Source organism: Rhizopus delemar, genomic scaffold, assembly GCF_000149305.1.
Source record: "Rhizopus delemar RA 99-880 supercont3.6 genomic scaffold, whole genome shotgun sequence".
Taxonomy (NCBI): Eukaryota; Fungi; Mucoromycota; class Mucoromycetes; order Mucorales; family Rhizopodaceae; genus Rhizopus; species Rhizopus delemar.
The window spans coordinates 1,708,998-1,733,279 of NW_027137832.1; the positions used below are offsets into that span (position 1 = coordinate 1,708,998).

Consider the following 24,282-nt stretch of genomic DNA (forward strand, 5'->3'; position numbering starts at 1 on the left):
TTTGATCAAGTAAACTTCCTTACTGGTATAATCTAAGTTGTAAGCCTTCCATATTTAAAGTGAACATTGTTCTCATTTCATATGTTTCCATATTTCTATCATTAATACATTTAAGTTTTGTAACTTTAAGCATAAATTTTGTTTTTACCTTACAAAGACACAAAAAGCTTGCTGTTCTGGCATCTACATTATACTTGTTTTAGTATTAAAAAAAAACTAATTATTAAGCTTACATTTAATAATAAGGGTCCTACAAGAAACGCTAGCCCTTGACAGTATCCAACTAGTGAATCATATAAACTATAAGCTGACAGTATGCGTTCCAATGATCTTTGCCCTTGCCCTCCTTCCTGCTTGAACATTTCTATACCAGGAAAAGTGCGAGCTAAATCTCGTTGGATGACTCGCTCATAGGGAGAATGTTCAGCTACAAGTTGTCCATACATAGTCTCGAGGTTCAAAGAGGCCGATTGTGACATGGCTTGCCAAATAACGCCTCTTACCTTGGAGGGGATACCCGCCCTGAGTTTGGCTGAGACAAGGTGAGGAAGCTTTAAAGCAACGGAGCTGAAATCTTCTGTTAGGGCTGCCCAAAATTCCCAGTCGATGTTTTCTTCTACCTGATCCGTCGTCAACTTTTGAATCGTCGATAGATTGCTTTTGAGCTGGTTAGATTGAATACAAATAGACTTTGGGTCATCATCTAGTTTGGCATTCTGTCTGTTGATCTGAGCAAGAATGAATTCTACGGAATCCTATTTTTGTAGAATAAAAACAAAATAAGTAATAGCTTTACCAAAACATATTTTTGTCTTATTTACTTGGGGTGGCAAATTTGCGTTCTCTTCCTCTAGCCTTGGTAATAGCTTCACATTCTTTTTTCCCATAGTGGAAGTAAAACTGTTAGTTCTTCGACGAGTTGTTGGACTACCTCTCAAGGTACTACTGGTCGTTCTTGGAGGTGAAAGTAAGTTATGCCGTATAGTTGAACTTTTAGAAGTGCGAAGATGCACAGGAGGACGACGAACATACTCTTCTTCTTGTTGTTGAAGAGCATTCACTAATTTAGACATGTTCAATAGTTTGCTAGTCAACAATACCCAAGAAAAAGAAATCGGACATTCAGCAATTATTTTATTCATGTATGTAACCAATAGAGGATGATAAGAATGGAACAAGTTGATATTATACCAGCCATAATCAGTGTATCTCTTTTTCTTCTTGTATTTATACGAGAAATTATGTTATTTATACCTGGTATACGGCCTATCATACTTTATGTTCAATATAATATTTTCATTATTATAATATGTAGAATACTTTACCAACTATATTTCCAACACGTTGATTCACATTGTGCATAATTCTTCCTTGCCTGGATATATCTTCCCTCGTAGCATATGCTTGTCTATCAAGCTTTTTAATAAGCTATAAATTTATATATAACCCTTCTTTTTCTTTACTCTAAAATCATATCTGTCAATCTATGAGATCCCTCTATTCTGTTACGCTCAGTTAAGTAATAATCTACATTATCTCTATTGCTCGCTGAATTAAATGTTCTTATTTCGTCTTGTACTTGATTCATTAAATCGGCTTTGTCTCTAGCTGCTTTAATATTGACCTATGTTTACGCTGAGCTTAAGTGCTCTTTATCCAATAAATAATATTTACCTTGACTCTTCTGAACTCTTTAGTATAATCATATAATATATCTTTGTGCCTTCCTAACAAGTGAACCATTGAAGAATTAGTTGGTATAATACTTGGTCTATCAATGAAGTTTGCCATTTCAGAAATGACACTTTGCAACTATTTTTTCTTATTGTTAATTATTTATACAATCTTTTATTTCTGTGTACCTTTTTCAATAATTCATCTGTTTCTGCTTCTTGACCTGTATTGTCTAACCCAGTTGATTGACCTATTCTAGCCAAAGTAGATAGTTTGAGTTCAATTTCGCTTTCTAGTTGTCTCGCTTCTTTTCTTAATTGATCCCAAGAAGGTGTTGTAGATTGTTCATCTAATGTTGAAGACATGTTGAATAAAATAAAAAAGAAAACGCTTTACAATTTGAGGCTCAGATGTTAAATTGGTCCGTAAAATGCTTTTATTATCAATACAAATGATTCAAGCTCAAATTTATTTTAATATTCTTTCCATAAACCAATATCTTGTATACTAAATTTTTTCGAATCATGCAAATCTAATGGGAAAAAAATAGCTGTAATCATACTTCCATCGTCTTGTAGCAATAAATACCCCCATTCAAATACAATATTTAATTAATTGCCAATGGAGAAATGTTTGTTACTAATAATAATGGGAATTTGTTGCTCATAGCCAATGTTTCAAGAGATCAATTAAGGTTTTTTGGCTGGCCATTGAATCAAAGATTTTACAGTAGACGAAGTCTTTTTTCCAGTGTTTATCGATCTAATACGTCTTATCAATATAAAATAAACCCAAAAAAAGGGCAGTTTACTATATTTAAATGCTTAGTAAATGCAAAAATGAAAAACAATAACCGATCAGAATCACGGCGTATAACCGGAAAAGAACATCATGTTTATAAATGAAATTAGACTTCTTGGTATTTTGACAATTTTGAACAACCATGGTATAACATTGTACATGGCGAAAAAGATATACCAAAAGCTTTCCATGCAGTGAGGGATTTTATAAAGCGCAGATTATTCCAATACAGAAACAATCTCTCTAGTTATTCTTTGGCTCGTTATTACTATAATAGAAAAATGGCAATGAGTTTTATATCCCACTTTCCTTTGCTTTTAGACCTTTGGGGATTGTGATGTAATCAATTAAATACTCAATAAAATACTCAAAATATATTCTTTGTTTTTAAAGAACTTTTGTATTGTTTTATTTGATTAAAGTTTAAGCTTCCTTTCAGTGCTCAAAAGCTCCACACTTTTTTGATTGACAGGATCAACCACGAGAAGGTAAGAAACTATATGGTTCAAAAAAAAAAGGAGTAGCGGCATTGCCGTCTATGCACTTCAAAGTTTTCGTAGGACATTATTCTTACTAATTACTCCGAAGCATGGCAACAATCCTTTGTAGTAAATCAATGTCTAAAACAAAGGCGACCCTGAAAAGTGGCGTGTGTCCATCCAATGCACTTCCAAGGCAAGTCAAGATAGGAACCGTTCTTACACGCCTTAATGCATACATTCTTTGAAGCATCCCTCAATCCCAAAGAATTATCGCCAATGAGGAAAAAAAATTGTAAATCAGCTTCAGATGGTATGGAGTATAAAATTTTAACCAATCAATTTATGCTACTGTGAAAAGCGCATGATATATTCGTACAGTAGAATCTCTTTACTTCTAAAAAAAGTTGGATCTTTTTAAACAACCATATATTGCAACTGTCCCAATTTTTCAACAACTTGAATTTTGTTGAATTTCAAGAAAAAAAAAGATTCAACAGAAGGTTAACATGAAAGGCTTCCATTCACTAATCCCCATGTTTAGTGCTTTGGACTCCTGTCCTCGTTTATCTACAGAAAATGACTTGACAATATCATCACAAACTAGTCTACTCATTCCCTTCAAAGATATATGCGAAGAAGACCCACAAGAGAAATTCAAGTTTAGCAAGTTTCTTCAAGCACAAAAAGCATATCATTTCTTTGAACAAGATTTCCTTTCAAATGGCATACAGTTCAAAAGCAGACAACATTGTGGCTCTCCCAATATTCTACAAAAAATCAAAAATGCTGTACTTACTGGAAACCTTATCTTCAAGTCATATTTTGCATCTTTATTATCAGCTGAACAGCAAGACCTTGAATTGGACAATGAAGAGCATCCAACTGAACCAAATATCAACTTTGACCCATTCATTCAACAGATGAGCTATGAAGATATCAATATAATAGCATTGAAGAATCGTCGATTAAAGACAATGTTTAGCTTCAACTCAAACTCACAAATCACAAATATAAGTCCTAACAACTGGAAAGCTTTTATCAGTAGCCCTATGCACCATATTCCTAGGAATGTATGGTACAGACTTCTCCATAAGAAATTATCCACTCGCGCCAATTTGCATAGAATCATCCCAGCAAAGGTAGATGACGACTACTGCCAATTGTGCAAGCTATCAGAAACAGAGCAGCATATGCTCTTTACTTGTATTCAAAAGCAAGACTTGTGGAACGCAGCCTTCAAGAAATACTTGTCAAATCCTAAAGATCCCAACTGTAGCTCAATATTCGAGGATTTATCCACACTTAGATTATCCAAGTATTACATCTTACACTATCATGATAAGTTTACAATCTATGATTTTTTTGCTACAGTCATTCGATTCATTTGGAAAGCCCACTGGCAACAATTCTTTGAACAGACTCCTGTCGTGGATGAGATTGTCATCAATCAAATCCAGAAGTAGCTATTGAAACTATCTGCTTACAATTCTCTATGTTAATTTCTTTTGTATTTTCGCGACAAGTCACTGTTTAATACACTTGTATCGCTCTTAATCCTTATACTCTTTGATGAGTTTTAATAAACATTAAAATTTTCATCCATAAAAAAAAATTCAACAGAAGGTTTTTTTTTTTGTTATTCTTTGATCTAAATGTTTATCTTCTGATACTGACATGTTGGTTGCTTTTTTTCATTACCGTTTTTGTTTTACAGTGCTCACATATGAAGCAACGCATCTCCTTCGGCAATAAACAAGGTTTCAACGCCTCTTTAGACATATAGGAAGCAGCAGTGGCATGTCTCTTATTAATACAAGCCTGGTGTTTGATCCAATTGGTATGATGAATAGCAATATTGGTAAGCCAAGCGTCAAATTATATTTTGTCTGCAGACTGGGATATTGGCCAAATATTCATTAGTGCATTCAGGAGCGCTTCTTTGAACAAAAAGGTATTGGGAAATGTTGACAGATGAAATGGACAACATTTTATACATTATTGTCAGTAGAAGTATATATCTGTGAATAAGGTAAAAAACATTTATCAAGATTCGACTGCTGCAATATATGGTTGCTTAAGGAATTCCAAATACTTTTAGTTACGAAATTGCTTTTAACACAAAATCCAATATTGTGTACAGCATCCCTGCTAATGAAAAATCGCTTAGAAATAAATTTCTCCCACTTATTACGGCTTCAGCAATTCAACTAAACGGTTTAAACCATACGGAAGCATTTTTTGCTCTTAAACTTTTTACTTCAAACACCAAATGCAACAATTCAATAATTAATATTTGTCACAAAACTATTCAAATTCAAATAAAGAAACTTTCCAAGTTATGTAATAAGCATGGCGTTGAACTTTATATTGAAAACAACCCTCAAAAATCTAAATTCTAAGAAATGGCTAACCATTTCAGACACAGATATCATTCTCGTATGTAAACATATGCTGCTAAACAACCCCCCCAGCAACTCAATTAAGAAATACTCTTACCAGATCACCATATAAAAGAAAAGAAACAATGTTGATCGGAGCCCCAACAGATTCGAACGAAAGAATGTGTTTCTTTTATAATGAGGGACATAAAATTATGAATGATAAGCCTCCTAGTGTGGCTATGAATGATCCTTTTGAAGTGCCTAAAAGAATGAAACAATTCATAATCTATGATCGACTTACGGCCTTAATCCCTACAGCACCCACGGTAGGCTATTCCAAAGATACCAACAATACATACGTCCTCATATCTATATCCTACTATTACAATAAACTCCGACGCTTATCCTTATTGTTTTATTTAAAAAAAGTATATTAGTCACTGTTTATTAATTTGACATATTTTGGGTTATTTTTTTGTATCATTTGTATTGATGAAAAATGCATTTTACTGACCACCAATAAATTTTATTAGGTACAAAGTAATTTTATTCCTTGCTCCAAAAACAAGTTATTTTCACCTTCTAATTTTTGTATTTTCAAACGCGAAACGCTGTACATGTAAAAAATGTCCTGTTTTATTATTTATACATCAAGTGGAAGTTTCATTGCTACTATTACTATTGTTATTACTCCCATTATCATCGGAGGCTGTTTGATGTGTTACTAACACTGGATTGGGTGGTTGTATTGGTGCTGGATAAGGCTTTGTCGTTAATGCCAGAAGGCGTTTGTCAGTGTATCCCGACTGCATTACATAAAAAATAAGAAATCAATTCAATTCTGTACACACACACTTTTGCTTACACTCAAGAGATCCTGCTCACATGGCACTCTCATTTGGAGTATTGTATTGTTTTTTAAGTTCTGCTTTAGCACTCTTTTCAAGGAATCGTCTCCTATATCATGACAGTTAATATCTCTTATTTAAAGTCTCTTATCTTTTTTTTACGGTTCAATAAACACTTCCACAAACCATCAAATCCTTTGTACTGTAATACCATACCAGAAATACTTGGATCTTGGAATGTTAACCTTAACCATGTCACAAGTGGTTCAATAGTCGCCTCGGCTAATCAAAGTATGAATTGTTAGATTATATACTTAATAGTGTGATGTTATAATTTACGAGACAGTTGGAAGTAAAAAGTTCTACTATATACTACATGGTTTACTTCAACAATTATACCTGCTGTTGGCAATGTTTGCATTATGGGCGGCGCAGATGCTGTTGCATTGGTGTTCTGAATTTTATTATTTATCTCGTTGTTTGTATTGGCATTGGTTTGTTGGCTATATATAGTTGTGTTCAATATGGATTTGTCATGTAAAAACAAAAAAATTCTTTGACTAGTTTACCTTGACGAGTATAAATTATTTGAGTTGGTATTTGATGACCAATTTTGCATTGTGTTTTGAGGCATTGGGGTTGTTGTACTCAATTGTGGCTCTTTCTGTTGCTGCTTCTGCTGTTGTTGCTGTTGCTGTATTGAAGGAATATCCTTTTTTTCCTGTTTTGCTTGTTCTTTTTCTTGCTGCTGCTGTTCGAACTGTAATTCTTTTTGCTTTTGAAGTAATTGTTGTTGTTGCTGTTGTTGCTGTTGACTACTTACCAGGGCAGTCATACTTTCAATGAGTTTTCTTACTTCAGCAAGGTTACTAGCTGCTGCTTCAGTAGCCCTGTCCATCATAAAACTCATTTTTTTTATAAGAAAAAGAAAAAAAAATACAGGAGAGTTGCAAGCTGATTGATTTTTGACCGGCAGAATTTCAAATCCCAGTTGTCGGTTAAAAGAGGCTGACATAAAGGATGCTAATGTTTATGATACTTGTTTTTTAGTGGTTCTCATTCGTACAGTGATATATTTACACGTTGTTTGCATACTTTATGGAATTTGTTTAAGACAATACAGAAGAATAAAGCAGCGATTTAGAAAATTTGCAGTTCATAAAGAGTGTCTTAATATATTAACTTATTCTTTCTTATTGCTTGGGAAGACATATACGATTACTTAGACTTTTTTTTAGTAAAAATGGTTTCTTTCTTGTTTATAATAGCAATAAGAGTAGTATAAATAACGCAAATTAATTTCAGCAATATATTACAAAAACCTGTAGCCAGTTGCCTTTGACAACGACATTGATTTAACTCAGGCTAATGCTGAATGTACCAGAGTACGCTTGATCTAAGGTGTTTCATAGTTATGTCTATTTTCTATTAACTCGTGAAGCTTGAGAAAAATTAATTATATGAATCTCTGTCTGTGGAATTACCAGTGTGAGTATTCAACCATCTCTTCAATACTCTTGGTAATCTCAATTAATATTTGCTTGTCTGTATAATGGTTCTCATTTATCATCTTCACTGTCAACCTTTCCTCTTCATGCTTATAGTTTTAAAATCCAGTTAATCTGCTTGCATATACATTATATTGGTGATGGTGAAAATTAAGTTACTTCATTTAATATCGCCTGCCTTGATGGTAGTTTTATTATGTGTTTGTTGCTTGATTTGTGTTAATACCCTGTTGCTTTATCTGCTCATGAAACTTTTTAACATATAGCGCTTGACGTAAAAAAAAATAGTGTGTAAAACCTTGCAGGAAGATTATATCACAATGATGTGATGAGAAAAATAAATTAGATATAAATATGTAGGAACAAAAAACCCTATTTTAATTTGCAATAAATATGTTCAATGCTCCTTGTAAGCCTACATCTGAAATGCCCGGTACATTTCATGAAGATAATCTAAATGACACGGTTCTTCAACAAGCGCAAAGTAAAAATACAAACTATCAAAACAAAAATTCTAAAATTGGTGGACCGCATCGAATTCAATCATTTATAATAAACCAAGGGCTTTATCCCGAAAACAACGATAGACGTAAGTTTGAGATATAAAGTAATAGCTTAAAATTATAAACAAATCATTAGTGAGCGCACATAATCCTAAGCATAAAAACAACTTTGAACAGCAAGCTGGGCCATCTTTAAATATAGCCACAAACGACGCACAACCTCTTCAGAATATTTCCAATGAATCAAGAGGCTTCTCAGAAAATCGGCAGCATGATACTAGTAATAATAATCATCAAATTGCAGAACAAGAAGGAATGGGCTTGGGCGGACTGACAGGTAAACAGCCTGTTGGTGAAATTAATTTGAAAACATTGTAAATACGGTTTTGTGAGAAATATTTAAGCAATTTATATAATTAATATCAATAAATAATTTGTATATCAAGACATCATGTATAATATCAGTTTTGTATACTTTAAAATCTCTACATGTTCTCTATAATCACATTGGCACATTAGGATTCATGACCTTGCAATGACATCATAAGATACTGGTATTTCCCTTTCCTTTTTTTTACCATTAGTAACTATTCAAAGCCTGTTTGTTCTTCAATTAGCCGTGTTTCTCTAAACAGCAACAAATGCAAAGGCTGCTCAACAACATATTTACAAAAGAAAGTCCATTTATTTTCGATAAAAAATAACACAGTTTTATTTAATAATATGAAATATACACAAAAACACAGATTCTTTTCTTAGCTTTTTATTACATTATTATTAACATTAATATAAAAATGTATGTTGTTTCTTACAAAACTTGAAGCACGTCTTTTTCCATGATGTTCAATAAATGTATACTCATGTCAAGATCATAAATATAAGGTTTTGATGTTTTTAATGTGTCCAGAGATTGAACGAGGCTTTGTCTAGCTAGTGCCTTACAGGGATGATCACCAGGGTAGTTTAAAAGCTTGATATATACCATGTTTGCAAACATTAAACCGTATAAGGGGATATTACATTGATTATCCTGTTGACTGACCATGGTATTTATTGCTTGAGAGATGATGAGGGCTGAATTAAGGCAAGAATGGAGGGATTGAATGGCCGAGGGTGTCGTTGGAAAATGTTCTGCGGGAAAAAATGCTTGATGAAGTAGAACTTTGTTGATATGATAATCTATGTAAACATTGAAGATGCAAGAATTGGCTAATAAATAAAAGTCGGCACAATTGGTCGAATTGTCAAATTTGACGTCCAAACTCCTCCATTCTGGTGGTAAGGCATTATAAAATGCGTCTAGTCTGTTTTGAAAGGCTAATAGATCAGTAGATAGTGTTGCATCTGGCTGTCCTTCTGGTTGCGTAGAAAGTAAGCGGCTTGTTATCTCTTGACGCAATACTTGTAACTGAATCAGATAATACCATTCTGTATATATGTAATGCTTTACCATGGTTTTAGGCGCACACTCTGATAAATTAGGCTTTGGTGGAGGAGGCTGAAGTGGACAACGTGGATAGATTTGGCCAGATGAACTGGCATTACCTTGAAAGACTTTATACCATGTGTTGAAATAAAAAAGACACCATGCAAGCATATTTTCTTCCGGGCTAAGCTCTCTATTCTCATCATAAAGACCTAGTTCATGAGCCATGGTAAATGCAATCCACTCATAAATATAAAGTACTCCTGTATAGCCGTTTTGCATGTGACAATAGGCAAGTAAGAAGACAGCCATACAGAGGTCAAGCGAGGGTTCTTCATCAAAGCATTCAGCTAATACTTCACGGCCTTTTAAACAGTAAAGTATTGAAATGGTCTTGCCCACATTATATTCTTTATCGATCTCATTAGAAACATGAAATTGAAAGGCGTTACGGGCTGCTGCAGCACATACGGCAAAAATGAGAGCTTGACAAGGACGATTCTCTGAAGCATGATAACGAGCCAAGAATTCTTCAGTATTAATAATAGGCAAACGGGTTGTTGTACAACAAGGAGTATTACAATAAAGGTCAACTAGGCCATCTGTCAACTCTTGTGTGATTTCAATAGGAATAAGATCATCATAATCTGCGAGAGGATGTGAGTTGTTAAAAATGCTAAATGAAAAGGTGGAAGATGTATGAATAGAGCTCGTGTCGTCTACATATTCTGTTCCAGGTAATGCCACCATGTCATCTAATACTTCAGGTGCGTAAGTCTCTTCCTTTTGTGGAGTTGAGATATGCATCACTTTTTTAAACTGATCTACAAAATTTGTAAGATCATTAAAGGAATTGACATTGCCTTCAACTGATATTCCTTTGTTTGTCGTCGTAATTTTCCAAGAAAATGGTTGTAATGGTTTTCGCTTAAATGACTGATCTACTCTTTGACCAAAATCCCTTGTCTTTTGAGCAAAGTCTTTTGCCATTTTATCGATTGATTCTTGCCACTGATCCATGACTTTATTCATAGTATTCAAAACTTGAGATACATGCTTTGCCTTGGGTTCTGTCTTTTGATAAATACATTCATGGCCGGTAGAGAAACATCGACTACAGCTAGGTAATGTTAGATCACAGGGCTGCAAATCCTTGTAACATTTGTGGCAAGGATAAACGGAGAATGAACTGGCAGAGACCATTGTATTCATATCAGTCGAAACAGAAGAAAAAGAGTTGATAGAAATTTGCGATAATGGAGATACTGATGATCGTGGCTGAGCAAGTCTTTGAAGCGACATGCCTCTACTGCTATTTGCTTTGTTAAACTGATTATTTTCGCTTGTATTTTTTAAAAGTTCTCCAAACTTTTTTATTCGATCGCCTAGTGATTCTGTTGCTTTTTGTAGCTTCCTTAAAGTAGGTGCTGCTTCGGGATAGATACAAATTATTTTTCTTCTTTGGCAACGTGTACAAGAAGGCTTTGTACGATCGCATGCATGTCTTTTGAACTGTTTAGTTTAAAAAAGAAGGAATTTGTCTTCTTTTGTAGTTTGATTTTACCTGAATCCTCTACAACGATAGCATGCTGTTCCCCATGAGGCTCGAGTTGATTTTGTTTCCTTTTTTGGTTCATCAGCCATTCAATGTTTGAAATGTAAAGAAGTACCGCAAAAGGTGAATTTTTCAGTATACAAGACTTGATATAGGTTATAGATGTCTGGGAATGAATTTGGAAAATTAACTAATGTTATTGGTTTAATCATCAAATAATAGTTGCATCGAAGGAAGTAGAAGCAGAAAATGACAAAGCTAATGGTTTACAAACAGAAAAGTCATTGTGTCTACTATGATGATACCATGCTTTAATTATCTTGATGTATCTCAATTTTTGAGATACCTGGAGTGATGCTGTTTTAAGGTTTAGTTGCTGTAGTGTTAATAGAAGTACTAAATGAAAAAGATGAAAGCATGCTTATGGTTAAATATAAACGTTTTTTGAGTTTTAAACTCTGCAGTTAAATACCATTGCTGAATAAAAGGCTTAAAAAGAAATAAAAAGATAAACTAGAACTTATTAGCTATCTGCAAAATAAAAAAGTTTAAGTTTTTTATTTTTATTTTTGAACATAGGCATGGAGAAAGTTGATTGTCTAACAAATAGTAACAGTAAAGGATCTAGTACCACAAGTAAATACACTTGTAGCATCATCATATGCATAACTGTAAACATCAGGACAGACATCCTTCACTTGTTCAGTATACTGATTTCCATGACATAAATTTTGGCCATTGTAAGCACCAGTGCAGCAATATTCGTCTGTATTAAATTTAGTACAAGCACTTTTACAACCAGAAAAGTTGCCGTTATCATCATAGGTTTCCCATCCAGAGGGACATTTCAGGAAGAGTGGTACATCTTGGAGTGGAGCACATGCGACCGTCTGTATCACCTTCTTTACTTTTGGAAGCAGGTTCGACAACCATTGGTAAATTGAAGCCATCAACAAATGAGATATCGTAAAATGTGTTACCAGAGTCTAAAAAGTGGAATTCAGCAAGAGAAGCAGGAGAACCCATGCCAGAGTCATAGCATTTATCACCAGAACAGCTTTTTCTTCCCCAAACACGGCCACTCCAGCCAACAGAGGGATGAATAGTGTATGAGCTGCCAGCAGAGACATCAACAACTGTACCAAAGTAGTCAACATCTTTTGAGTAACCTATTTTTAAGGTAGCATTACAATGGTTTTTAACAAGGATGGTGGGTTGGTCACCGTTTGTTGTATTGGTAGGTGCAGCAATGACCATGCTGATAAAAAGAATAAAAAGGGAAATGAATGGAAGCATAGTAAATATAAATTTAGGATAAATGAAGGGCAGGATGCTTGTAAAAGGAAGAAAACAATGGAGTGAAAAAAAAGTGTATTTGATATGTGATTCTTTCTTGCTTTTATTGTACCTTATTTATATGTTTATAATCTAGAAAATAGATGAAGAACTTCTCCAATAATAATTTTGTCTTTTCAAATTTTTGATAGGATGTATTTCACTGTCATGCTGATATGGGTCCTCTCGGTGGAGATCTTTGCTGATCTATTGAAAATCTATTTTGTCCCTGCCTACTTTAAAAGAGTTGAACTTATTGAAGAGGGTACAAAAAGGTGATACATATTGTTTTCTTTTTACAGCAAAATGCTACAAAAGATAGTAAAAAAGGGCACTTTTCATTATCAGAAAGGGATCACAAATCTAGGTACTAACAATTTTACTGGACTTGGCAAAATGTGTTTATAACTCAGTTATAGCCTTATTGTTGTTCTATTGTGTTATTTCTTCTTAATTTAATTTGGTAATAAGCCAAACACTTATTCTCATTCCAGCTTGTGTAAGGTACTCTTTCTTTTCGGTTATTGCTGACTCTAATTATTTGATAGAGAATCTAATGCAAATTGTACAACAAGGAAGCAATTGTTCTGCAATAAAAAACTTTTCTTTTACAATTGTACTATTTTTTTTTAAAAAAAATAGTGAAGATAAAAATAGCTTTTGGAAGGTCTCGAACATCTGAATTTTTGATACTTTGCTGTGTTCTTTAAAAAAAAATCTTAATAACAAAGAATAACAATGATGGATGGTAGCTATAAAGATAACATAGACAACAAAATATTTCGTCGTTAATCTTTAGAATATGTACCAAAAAGTACCTATAAACTAAGTTGTTTTGCTTTTTTATGTTATGTTGGTCGACTACTTTAGTCAGCTTGCGTGAATAAGAAGGTCTAATAGAGTTGGACACATTAACCCTTACTGATATATCCATTGATTTATTATTTGTTGTGAGATCTGCTCTTTTTACACTTGATTTACGTGGCCTTACAATCAACTTCGCACGTTTTATAAGTGTATTATCTAAAAATATATAATTTTTAAAAGAAAATCAATAGCTAGCAGCAGCTGCTCTTGTTTTTCTAGAGATAAAAGAGGCTATTAAACGACAAGTGGGAATCTTGTATTATGTGGCAACTAATAATAGACAATCATGAGAGCTGACATGGTTATTGGCTGACAAAAGACATTGGGCAAAGTACAAGCCAATAATTCAGTACAATACACAGTGTTTAAAATAACAAAGATTGAAGATATAGTACATATTCCCTTGGTTTATTACTTTTGATAACATGTAAAAATCTCACTTAGAAAAAGGGATGAATGTTTCTACACTTTTGAAACATGATATTAATTTATTAACCAAGAGGATCAAATGCATGAATATCAATTTTTTTCTGCGGTGAGTTTTTTATAATCGATGGTGAGCTAGTGGGTTGAAGTATTTTCATACTGGAAGGTTGCAAAGGTGGTATAGAAGAGGTTGTATTACCGGATAAGCTCTTAAAAGCATTGTGATTGGATCCATTATTCAATGACATTTGATTCATTGGCATAGCAGGGATGAAGCTACTTTGCTGAGGTGGCTGAATGGCTTTTAACGTAGATGCTGAGTTGCTTGGTTTCCATCCGTTTGATTCGTTGGTATGACTTGAAAACGTAGGCACAGATGTGCTCCATTGTGAGTTGTTAATGGTCGTCGTTTGCTGGTTCAATTTATTTGATGGAGTCAGTGTGTTTGAAGGAGTTAAAGTAGGAACAGAAGAGTTCCACTTAGTGTTGTTACTGGCCATCGTTTGTTGGGTTGCCATGTTTGATGGGTTTAATGGGGGGACAGAAGATGTCCATCGCGATTTATTGGTTCCAGCTTGTTGCTTCACTGTATTTGATGGAGTTAATGTGGATGAAGTAGACCAAGATGTTACTACTGGAGGGACAGATATGCTGCTAGTCATTTTTCCAAACATATCTTCTGCTGGCTTATTGCTTGTTGATTGACTTCCTTGCACAAGAGTCTCAAAATCAACACTATCAGCAGTAAGGTTTTTTACTTGTGGGGAAGAGTTCACACTGTGTGTTTGCTCTTCCAAAGACTTTACTTCTCGCAAGTGCTTTGTATGAGCCTCTTCCACTCTATTTGTCAAATCATGTATTGTTTTCATGAATTTTTGAAACTGTTTTACATACAAAACACAAATTAATAAAACAAGTACGTTCTTTTTCATGTGGTATACTTTACCTGCTCCAAATTAAGTAAAGGTCCAAAGCTCATTCTCCACAATTGAGGCAAAAGCTCAGTCGCGATTATTTCTTTATCCGCTGTTTTACCTATCTCATCATATACCGCTAATGTAGCAAGCTAATTTAAAATTTCTTTAGAAAAAAGAAAGCAAAGTTATCATTCTTGTTTACCATGACAGCAGGCTCTTTTGTCTTGATATTTTTTAAACTAGGCACCAGTTTTTCTTGAATAGTAAACTTATCCAGAACTTTGATCATAGAATGAAAACAAATTAATGTGCTTACTTTGACAGACAAAATAGTAGTTTGAGCAAACACAGCCTATCACTGAAACATGAGACAAAAGAAAAAGTATGGATAGCTTCTCTTACTTGAACACGAGGAAAGAGTGAGCTTTTTACAGTTGTATAGTCTAGAGATTCAGATAGAGAAGGTATCATTCGTAATGACCTTTCTTGTACAACAGCTGTTGGAGACTCCAATGCAGCATAGACTAGCGGCATGACATCTAAATATAAAAAACAGTGAAAAATAGAAATTGATAATAGAAAAATCGCCTTTACCATCGCGGAATGTTTCTCTAGTAGTTTTTGATTGTAAAATATCTAGTTTTTCTAAAAGAACAATCATGTTTTGTGGTGGATCTCTAACAAGAAATACAGGCTTCAAAGAAGGTAAAATCAAGTCGCAAAATTCATTTTGATTTAGATTATGAGCTATAGCAAATACATTAGGTATGGTATAAGGTAATAATTGCGAGTCTTTTAATTCTTCCAGTAGGGAAGGTAATATCTAATGTCAAAGTAGTTATATAAAAGACAGCAGCAGCACAAATAAACCTTACCTTTCGTCTAATCACTCTTTCTGGAAACTGGGATAGTACTTTGGATAACCCTTTCATGAATTGTGCCTTCTCTTCCCTCGTCTTCTCTGGGAAATTTTCTAAAAACCGGATGGTTGAAACCAATATATTGTCAAAGTATTTTGAATTTTGAAATTCGATTGGCGTCATTCGTTGATTTGGGAGACGTGTCAAAAGCGAAGCAAGTACTGGTTGCAAATGAGGCGGCATACTCGCAAATGAGTGAGCATTTATGGATTTCACTTGTTTTTCATAGCTGTGATAGTTGTTGAATGTCTTTAAGACTGAAGCACCTTTATTATGAACCGCATAAGCTAAACATCCCAAAGCAAACATATCATTGGATTGAGATACGTTATTGTTCAAGATATATTCAGGAGCTATTAAAAAAGGTAAGTAAGACAACATGTATACACATGCTTTTATTGCTTATACCTGCATAATCAAGGTTAATTTGACATGCTTCAGGTAAAGAATCATTATGATCATACATATTGGACACTTCGTCACTATTCAAAAATACACCAAATCCTAAACTATGCTTTTCGTGTCAATTCTTTTTACTTGTAAAAAAATGCAGTGAGCTTTAGATACCTTCCAATTTTCCAATCTCCCTACAATATATGCTTTTTATAAGCTAAGAATTTAGAATGTTTTACTGTTATATTTTCACCTTTGCATTGACAAAGATAGCATCCGTTGTAAGATTATGATGAACCACTTTTGCATCATTGAGAAACTGAAGCCCTTTACCGACCTGCAATAATCCTTTTTGAATCTAATATTTGCCATTAGTTGCACATAATTACTTAATCTAATCCAATCATTGCCTAACCTCCAATTCATCAAGATCTAAGCTTTGCTCGGTGGATTCTGAAGAGTAACTGTCTGAACTTTTAACTAAGTGAGTCAAGGAGCCTATCAAGGGTTCGGTCACAAATACAATTGAGCTACGAGATTCGCTCATAGGTTCAACAACCTCAAGAATGGAAGGGTGTCTTAGTCTTGCCAAGTTTCCTGCCTAAAATACATGGTTTAAATCAATCCAACATCTTGTTGCTGTTACTTTTGTACCTCCTTCTTCAATAGATCATATATAGTTTCGATATCGTGTCTTGTTCTATCTCGTTTAAATGAACTATTGTCTAATGTTTTCTTTTCAAATATCTAATAGAACAGTTAAAGCCAAGAAAAATTAGAATTTAATTTTTCTTTGTTTTACAAATAGAGCCACTTTTTTTCCTGTGGTCTTTCTTTCTCCTTGGTATATTTTCCATAAACCCGAGGTTGAAATTTGAGATTTAATGTCGTATTTTGAAGTAATAGAATTAGTAACTGAATTAATAAAAGAATAAAACGCTGCACTCATTTAATAATAAAGAAGAAAAAGAAAAAGATACGGAGCTGTGAGTGATTACCAAATGAAGAATAGGCGTGACTCAACTTTTTGTATAAATACAATTGTCAGTTACAAAAAAAAATAATTGTCCGCCATTACCAAGAGAAACCACATCTGCATACCTTGGCGTTCCCTTCAAACCGGGTGGTTATCTTGATTCAGAGGAACTAATTCAACGTAATACCTATAAGGCTCTTGCAATGATGAAGATACTATCATCCATTAGTGTGAATCCCTCCGGTTTTTCCAAGCTTCTCTGCACTAGATTCTACGCTCACATCGTTCGGCTTCAGATCGAGTACGTCTTAGCCATCATTCGTTTCACGGACCATCAACTTCACGCTCTGGAGGAAGCCCAGAATAGCTGCATCAGGAAAATATAGGTGCTCGAGACAAAGCATCCACTAAGGTTATGTTTCACATGTCCAAGTTGCTCCCATGTCTGAACGAGTCAGTATACTACAAGCGCAGTTCCTCTTTCGTTTTCTATATTTATCTGAAGATGCGTTGCTTCATCGCCTACTACCTTACGTCCAGTGTACCAAAGGGCATCAATGGTACCTCCTCTTTCGGACTTCGCTTTGGAAAATGGTGCTATCTACTACTGACGAACCTGATACTCGCTCATTCAAGGTTGCTAAACGACGATTTCTGCAATAGAACCTAAAGATCCGTCAACAATGCCGAACCTCCAAGCAGCTTTCTAACTGCCATCGATCAATCTCCATGGTTCCTATATTCTAGTTACCCTGTCTAAGTCAGAGCGTAGCCGTTGTATATGCTAGAGACTAGGCTGGCTCTCTGGTAGCAAACCAAGACCATGTCCAAAACATCCTATGCAACAGCACTCTAAGAATCATGCTATCAACTGCCTTGATATGCACCAACACCTATTTATGCCCGAAACTGTCCAGGATCCACTGTCATTTCTTTTGAATATGCTTCCTCTATGTCCTTCGATCGCCTCAAATTCAGCTCTCACCTGGTATCAGCCATGGCCGATTATATGCTCCATACTGCATGAATTGGATCAGCTATACTATGATAAACTGATCCCCTGCCAACCCCTCATGGTCAAAAACTTCTTATATGGCTAAATCATTTCCTTTAGCTTTTCGATAGTATCAATGATTTAAAGACATGGTCTGATGAGTTTGAATAAATGAGCATCTCCCGTCTGCTTCCAGTGCAGAGAATCTATAGACTTGTTGGTGTGATGAAGTAGTTAGAGCAAGAAAAAGAAAATTTCATAATTCCTATGTCAAGAAAAATAATAGAGTATTTTATTTATTTTTTTTAATTTTCGTTTTTTTTGTGTTTAAATTTTTATTTATATTAAAAAAAGATCTAAGTGAGCGCACGGTATCTTTAATACACCTTAATTGCCCAAGCCAGATAAAAAGGGAATGAGAAAGGATCGAAAAAACTTCCTTTTAGATCAAGGATGAAAAAAGTAAAAGAAAAGCAACTAATCCGAGAGTTGTTTTCAGGAAAAGAGTGGAGGTGAGGGAAGGAGGGGGGAGGTAATTCTTGATGATGAAGGTGATCGAGCTCAAGAAGAATCAGATACATGGTGGGTTAGCGGAGAAACCAAGAGGAAATAGCTTGAAAGGAGCGTGGCTTGCAAGTGGGTAGTAAATTCAAAAGGAAAGACAAGGGATCTTCAATAGTAGTCGGCATTTATAACCTTCGATGCATATCGAGGCATTCTATAGCATGTTTCTTGGAAAGAGAGCGACTATGATGCTTGAGACAGGGCTTTAGTTGACCACTAGGCAGTCAAGCAAATCTTCAACGGGCACATCTGCTATGTTCAGAGTAGACATGGGAAGCTAAAATATAGAATCCAAGGACAAAGAAGGATGACAAAGAGAGAGTAGCTCAGAGTAAGGAGCTAATTACCTTTGTAAAACTTTGTCTTGCAGGAACCCACGTTAGACGGTCTTAAAGGAACGAGCATACAGGGTGTCACCTAGCCGTAAACAACGCTGCCATAGCATTGTTTTTGAAAGTTTGTGCCATCGGAGTCGACACCAAAATGTTGTTTGATGTAGGGTAATAGATGAGAAAGCAGTGTACTATCAGAAAGATATAAGGAACGTAGAAGGAATTGTGTCTGTAGGATGCTGATCCGTTCTTTCATAGTGGGTAGTTTAACCAGATGCAGCATGATGTTGACCAAGGAGCGTGAAGAACCACCGAAAATTGTACGTAGGCAGTGTTTTTGTGCGTTTTCCAGTTGGATGATCTGAGCTGATGTAAATGTATTAATGGCCAAACCATATTCAAATTGTGAGCGCATTATTTGTAAATAGAAACGAGCGGCAAGAAGACGACTGAAATCTTTGGGGTTAACATCAATGGAAGAGAACTGATTCATTGTTGTCAAGACTCTAGAAACATTATTGGCGACGAGTTCTTGTTTATGGAGATAACCTCCTGGCTTAAATGGAATGCCTAGGTAGAAAAAAGAAGCTTGACGTTAGATGGTAGTACCATAAAGAGAATATTGTAGAGGTTGGGGACTGTCATCAAGTATCGCGCATTTACTAGGGTTTCAACGAAAGTCTAACTCGAGACTGCGTCGTTCGCAAAGTTGTAAAAGTTCTGTCATTTTATACTTGCCAGCAATAGGGACTATATCGTCAGCGTACAATAGATAAGTTATTAGTGAAGCAAGCTGAATAGGGTCAAGATCATCAAAATAGGGTAAGGATGTAATAATCTAGGTATATTATCTATACGAATGGAACACATAAATGGTGAGAGAATCTATCTTTGGAGAATATCAATAACAAGAGAAAAACGGAACAACTTGGCACTCTTTGAGAGCACCTCGTTTTGAACATCATCGAATAGGTTTTGTAATGAGGGGATTAGAGGCGCTAGAGATATCAATTGCAAAGAGGTTCAAATTTATTTAAGATCTATAGTGTCATACACCGACTTGATATAGAGGAATGCAAGTAGTTGGTAACTTGTATTGTTACAAATAGACACAATACGCTGCACTTTTTCATCTTCCACCCTAGCTACTTGTTCAACGCTTTTCAATGCAATTCTATAAAGAAGCTGCATTAACTTGTCCTCCTTCCCAAGCTCAAGCATGTTGATAGATGTTGCTTGGGAGCACATGAACACGCCAATCGCAGCAAGGGGATGCAACTGGTTAATTTTCTTGTCGATTACATCCAAGCTAAATGATGATATGAGCATGCAACATTGAGCCCACACCAATCTGGCCAGTTCTTTGGCGAATGGGAAACGAATGAAGGCGGTTGTCAAAGAAAGAATGGGCATTGTTATACTCAATATACCAAAAATAATGATAATTGGTTGTTTACTGTATTTTTGGTAAACAAGCGTGCAATACTGAATTGCTCGGATTATGAACTTTTCATCGACAGCTTTTTGCACTTCGATTATGATTGGTGGGAATGCTGAATTGGCATTCGGAACGTACAAAACATCGCACTTGCTTTTGTTTATGAGCTCTGTTGGTGCAGCAGTGTACGTGTTTTCCGCTGCTTCAACAAGGCTCATTGTTGTAGCGTTTATTATACCCTGGTCCGTCAGCACAATTTTGCTTATTAGATCAGTGCCTGGCTTATATGCTCATGGTAGTACGGTATTATCGATGTTTATATTGCTTTCTTCTAAATGTCTTTACGTGAGAGGGCGTTTTTTGTTTCTACAACATGCGTAACTTACCTGTTGTCATTTCTGATAATTTTTGAGTGAAGTAAAGAAATAGCGTACCCAAATAAAAACAAAAAAGCGTGTCGTACTGTACCCAAATAATACAGTCACACCAAATAAATTTTCGGACAAAATATTGAATATCATGTTTCTTTCGCACTCTGCAAATAAGCTAGACACAGCCATCCTCTGACGTGGAGAAATCAGCCGCTCTACAATTGATTACATATATCTTGCCCAAGGTATGATTATTAATTATGTTGATTCTGAAGTTGAGTTTCTCAACCCCCATTGGTCAGACCATACCTTGCTTCAAGTCATCTGCAAAGTTGATTTTGCTGATGACACAGGGCCAGGCCTATGGCACGCAAATCCAATCTACACGAGCAACAAAGAATACCGTCAGCAACTGGCTTTCAAGCTTACGCGCTTGTACGATCAGGAAATTGCTAATTCGATATTGCCTCCGCAAGACTTATGGAATTTAATAAAGCTTAAAGTCAAGCAGTTTACTAAACGTTTTGGCGGACATCATGTCGACTGGAGAAAGCAACAGATACTTGCTTTGCAACGCAAGCGTCAACGTTTGCTTCGTAGCTCTTTTCCTCCTGCGCTTTTGGGTACACACTTACCTCGTGTGGAACAGCAAATTCAAGTTCTACAACAGGAGGTTACTTCCATCGCCATTTTGAAAGCTGAACGGACCTGGTGGGAACGAGGAGAAATGGACGTCGGGTATTTAAAACGATCTGCTACGATCTGAAAAGTTATCAGAAACTCCTAATTCGTGACTTGATTGTTTAATAGACTATAATCAGAGATTGTAAAATGACAACAGCTTTTATTGAAGTTAGTTTAAATATAATAAAATTAATAATGATGAATACTTTACTTTTTCTAAATTTCCTGAAAGTTATAATAAATTTAACCCAAAGAGAAAAGACAAAGACAAGTATGATTTATGCTTTTATATCAGGTAGGCATAACTGTTTTAGAAATTACAATAACAATAACATCTTCCAAATTAGGTGGGGTCAAACCCAATAAGAAAATCCCAAAATATAGTCCAAAAAAGTCACATCTTTCAGATCCGAGTGGTTCAAAGTTCCATTCCATGTTTATGGGACCCTGATAATGGAGACATTTGTTCGTCTCGTACCCAAATGCTTCAGTCACCCAGAAATTCCATACCAAGCTGTATTCTCCTGAACCTGTTTGTTCTTCAGCACTAGATGCTATGGTTTCCAAAATACCTTCCTCCTGTCGACTATCCAATGATAATTCTTAAATCATGGCCTCGTCGTTTCTCTTGGAAGAAATTCTCTATCTAACTTCGCGCGCCCCGAAAATCATCAGTTCTTGCACTGACGGTCTGTCTTACACGTTCCTGAAACTCATCTTTAAACATCCAAAGTATTCAGGTTTGATCGGACGCGTCTATAACGATGCTATATTTAGTAGTCTCTTTCCTCAGTCGTGCTTACAAACGTGCGTCTGTCTTCTTCCAAAGAAAGGCGACCTATCACTTTGATTAATTGCGACGCTAAGATCTTCACTCGCTTCCTCAATGCTCGCATGGTCACAGTGTTCCCACCATTAATCTCACCTTGGCAAAGTGGCTTCATGAAGAAACGATTTATTGCTGGCAATGGTGCTTTAGCCCAGATAGCGATCGAACAAGCTTCTCTTCGAAATTCAGATAAAGTTGACCTATTATGCGATCAAGAAAAAGCCTACGATCGGGTTCACCCAACCTATCTTCAAGCTGTCCTAAATTGTTACGGTTTTCCTTACAAGTTTACTTCCGCTATCACAAACTTGTTTTATAGCACTTCCATGTGTGTCAACGTCAATGGGTACCTTACCCTTCCGGTCTCCCTTGGACGTGATCTGCGACAAGGATATCCTATTAGCCCTCTCTTGTTCTACCTCGTACTAGAGCCATTAGTAAAGTCTATTAGTGATTCTCCTGTCATCCGTGGCTTTGACCCTCCAAGTCTTTCCCTTCCTACTGTTCGTGATCCTCTCCATGGTCTGTCCGCCATCCAACCACTGAAAGTCCTGGCCTATGCGGATAACCCGCTCCTTTTCCTGCGGGACCCAGCAGATCTTGAAGCGGCACAGCAGCTAATTCATTGCTACAATTTGGCGTCCAATGCTAAAATGAATTTCGATAAAACCATTGCTTTTTCAGTGTCGGGTTTACCCCATCCTCACTGCCCCCCTCGTTTTAGCCGCTCATGGAATCACTAAATGGCATGATCCCCGGTCTATCGAACCCTTGACTTACCTTTGATATCTGCTTGTGCATTCTACAACACAGCGTCAATTTTTCCAAGACTAAATGATTAACAAAATTACTCGCGCCTGTGACATCCACAAACAACGCAATCTGCCCTTCTGTAGCCGAGCCACGGTGTTCAACACCTTGATTTTGTCAACCCTCTGGCATATTTTACGAGGCTCATGGGTGAGTCAGCGTACGCTTGGAAGTATCCATAGAATATGTCGTGAATTCATGTTTCGAATTTTTCCTCCTGTTTCGTTCGATATACCTTGCCTACCTTTTACAAAAGGCGGTCTGGGCATTCTAGATCCGTATGTTCAACAATGGGGGCTCCAATTTCGTTGGTTAACCCCCTTGTTACAGCATACGACCCCACCTAAAGTGGTTTTTCAATGGATTGCGGCTCACACGGCTAGTGCATCACCTGTGGTTCTGCTTGACCCTCGATTGCCCTTCCTTTTTCTTCCTGTGCGTTGTGGCCTTCTCCATTCTTCTAAGCCAAGTATCTGCTCAACCTTGTTCAAGGCTTTCGACGCCCTGCTTGACACTTCAGCAGTCTCAATGGCTCTTAAAACGACATTTAGTCAACCTGATCCTGTGCCAATTCACTTCTGTTTAACACTTCCTCTGTCAGCGGTAATATCCTGGTCGTCTGCCGTTTCAATAGCAGAGCAACGAACTTTTGATTCTCTTTTGATTCATTCTTGGTCTACAAATGTCATGTTGCATCAGGAGAGGGATTTTATCTTCCAAGAGGATGGAGCTTCCTGTCATATAGGTGGTTATTCTCGACGGTGGAAGGAAACCCACCAAATCAAGGGTTTTGAGTACTGGCCTGCTCAAAGCCCTTATTTGAACCCTATTGAGCGTGTTTGGAATGCTCTTGAAAAGCGAATTAAGAGAAAAAGATCGTCGGTCAAAAACTTGGAGCAATTGAAGGTGGTTCTACGAGGAAAGTGGGAAAGAATGGATGATGTTTTTACCGACCGATTGGTTCGAAGCATGAAGAGGCGATGTGAAGCAGTTATCAAAACTAAAGGCTGCGCAACAGAATACTGAAAATCATTTTATGAGTATATTCTTAAAATAAACATGTGAATCTTTCTTTTCTCAAAACTTGAAATCCCAAGCTTAAGTATACACGTATTAATTTGTCTTGAGCTTACATGCCATAGTTTTTTAAAATTTTTGTTTCAATATTTTGTCTAGAAATTTATTTGGTGTGACTGTAGCCAAGAGGTCGAGGATTTATCAACAAGAGTCAATGAAGTTCTGCCTCAC

General features: G+C 35.9%; 13 protein-coding genes across 13 annotated transcripts; 5 read left to right on the plus strand and 8 right to left on the minus strand.

The window, feature by feature from the left end:
• Positions 1–77: 77 nt before the first annotated feature.
• RO3G_08672 (uncharacterized protein) lies at positions 78–1,073 on the minus strand (the record flags this gene model as incomplete). Its single annotated transcript, XM_067663262.1, has 4 exons — positions 78–95; positions 149–183; positions 371–755; positions 822–1,073. The coding sequence occupies 4 exons, from the start codon at positions 1,071–1,073 to the stop codon at positions 78–80; spliced, it is 690 nt and encodes a 229-aa protein (XP_067519363.1).
• Positions 1,074–2,718: 1,645 nt separating this feature from the next.
• Positions 2,719–3,195, minus strand: RO3G_08673 (uncharacterized protein; the record flags this gene model as incomplete). The annotated part of the gene is made up of 2 exons (XM_067663263.1): positions 2,719–2,743; positions 3,050–3,195. 2 exons carry the CDS (start codon positions 3,193–3,195, stop codon positions 2,719–2,721), a joined length of 171 nt encoding a protein of 56 aa, XP_067519364.1.
• A 268-nt stretch (positions 3,196–3,463) lies between these two features.
• Positions 3,464–4,420, plus strand: RO3G_08674 (uncharacterized protein; the record flags this gene model as incomplete). The annotated part of the gene is made up of 1 exon (XM_067663264.1): positions 3,464–4,420. The coding sequence occupies one exon, from the start codon at positions 3,464–3,466 to the stop codon at positions 4,418–4,420; it is 957 nt and encodes a 318-aa protein (XP_067519365.1).
• A 1,899-nt stretch (positions 4,421–6,319) lies between these two features.
• On the minus strand, positions 6,320–7,096 carry RO3G_08675 (uncharacterized protein; the record flags this gene model as incomplete). Its single annotated transcript, XM_067663265.1, has 3 exons — positions 6,320–6,468; positions 6,586–6,689; positions 6,756–7,096. 3 exons carry the CDS (start codon positions 7,094–7,096, stop codon positions 6,320–6,322), a joined length of 594 nt encoding a protein of 197 aa, XP_067519366.1.
• A 991-nt stretch (positions 7,097–8,087) lies between these two features.
• Positions 8,088–8,575, plus strand: RO3G_08676 (uncharacterized protein; the record flags this gene model as incomplete). Its single annotated transcript, XM_067663266.1, has 2 exons — positions 8,088–8,283; positions 8,334–8,575. 2 exons carry the CDS (start codon positions 8,088–8,090, stop codon positions 8,573–8,575), a joined length of 438 nt encoding a protein of 145 aa, XP_067519367.1.
• A 430-nt stretch (positions 8,576–9,005) lies between these two features.
• On the minus strand, positions 9,006–10,826 carry RO3G_08677 (uncharacterized protein; the record flags this gene model as incomplete). The annotated part of the gene is made up of 1 exon (XM_067663267.1): positions 9,006–10,826. The coding sequence occupies one exon, from the start codon at positions 10,824–10,826 to the stop codon at positions 9,006–9,008; it is 1,821 nt and encodes a 606-aa protein (XP_067519368.1).
• A 951-nt stretch (positions 10,827–11,777) lies between these two features.
• RO3G_08678 (uncharacterized protein) lies at positions 11,778–12,435 on the minus strand (the record flags this gene model as incomplete). Its single annotated transcript, XM_067663268.1, has 2 exons — positions 11,778–11,944; positions 12,087–12,435. 2 exons carry the CDS (start codon positions 12,433–12,435, stop codon positions 11,778–11,780), a joined length of 516 nt encoding a protein of 171 aa, XP_067519369.1.
• Positions 12,436–13,871: 1,436 nt separating this feature from the next.
• RO3G_08679 (uncharacterized protein) lies at positions 13,872–16,109 on the minus strand (the record flags this gene model as incomplete). Its single annotated transcript, XM_067663269.1, has 7 exons — positions 13,872–14,687; positions 14,753–14,872; positions 14,926–15,075; positions 15,126–15,262; positions 15,318–15,546; positions 15,599–15,996; positions 16,052–16,109. The coding sequence occupies 7 exons, from the start codon at positions 16,107–16,109 to the stop codon at positions 13,872–13,874; spliced, it is 1,908 nt and encodes a 635-aa protein (XP_067519370.1).
• A 2,878-nt stretch (positions 16,110–18,987) lies between these two features.
• RO3G_08680 (uncharacterized protein) lies at positions 18,988–19,395 on the minus strand (the record flags this gene model as incomplete). The annotated part of the gene is made up of 1 exon (XM_067663270.1): positions 18,988–19,395. One exon carries the CDS (start codon positions 19,393–19,395, stop codon positions 18,988–18,990), a length of 408 nt encoding a protein of 135 aa, XP_067519371.1.
• Positions 19,396–19,931: 536 nt separating this feature from the next.
• Positions 19,932–20,558, minus strand: RO3G_08681 (uncharacterized protein; the record flags this gene model as incomplete). Its single annotated transcript, XM_067663271.1, has 1 exon — positions 19,932–20,558. The coding sequence occupies one exon, from the start codon at positions 20,556–20,558 to the stop codon at positions 19,932–19,934; it is 627 nt and encodes a 208-aa protein (XP_067519372.1).
• Positions 20,559–20,958: 400 nt separating this feature from the next.
• On the plus strand, positions 20,959–21,477 carry RO3G_08682 (uncharacterized protein; the record flags this gene model as incomplete). Its single annotated transcript, XM_067663272.1, has 1 exon — positions 20,959–21,477. One exon carries the CDS (start codon positions 20,959–20,961, stop codon positions 21,475–21,477), a length of 519 nt encoding a protein of 172 aa, XP_067519373.1.
• An 812-nt stretch (positions 21,478–22,289) lies between these two features.
• On the plus strand, positions 22,290–22,967 carry RO3G_08683 (uncharacterized protein; the record flags this gene model as incomplete). Its single annotated transcript, XM_067663273.1, has 1 exon — positions 22,290–22,967. One exon carries the CDS (start codon positions 22,290–22,292, stop codon positions 22,965–22,967), a length of 678 nt encoding a protein of 225 aa, XP_067519374.1.
• A 595-nt stretch (positions 22,968–23,562) lies between these two features.
• Positions 23,563–24,060, plus strand: RO3G_08684 (uncharacterized protein; the record flags this gene model as incomplete). The annotated part of the gene is made up of 1 exon (XM_067663274.1): positions 23,563–24,060. The coding sequence occupies one exon, from the start codon at positions 23,563–23,565 to the stop codon at positions 24,058–24,060; it is 498 nt and encodes a 165-aa protein (XP_067519375.1).
• Between the last annotated feature and the right edge of the window lie 222 nt (positions 24,061–24,282).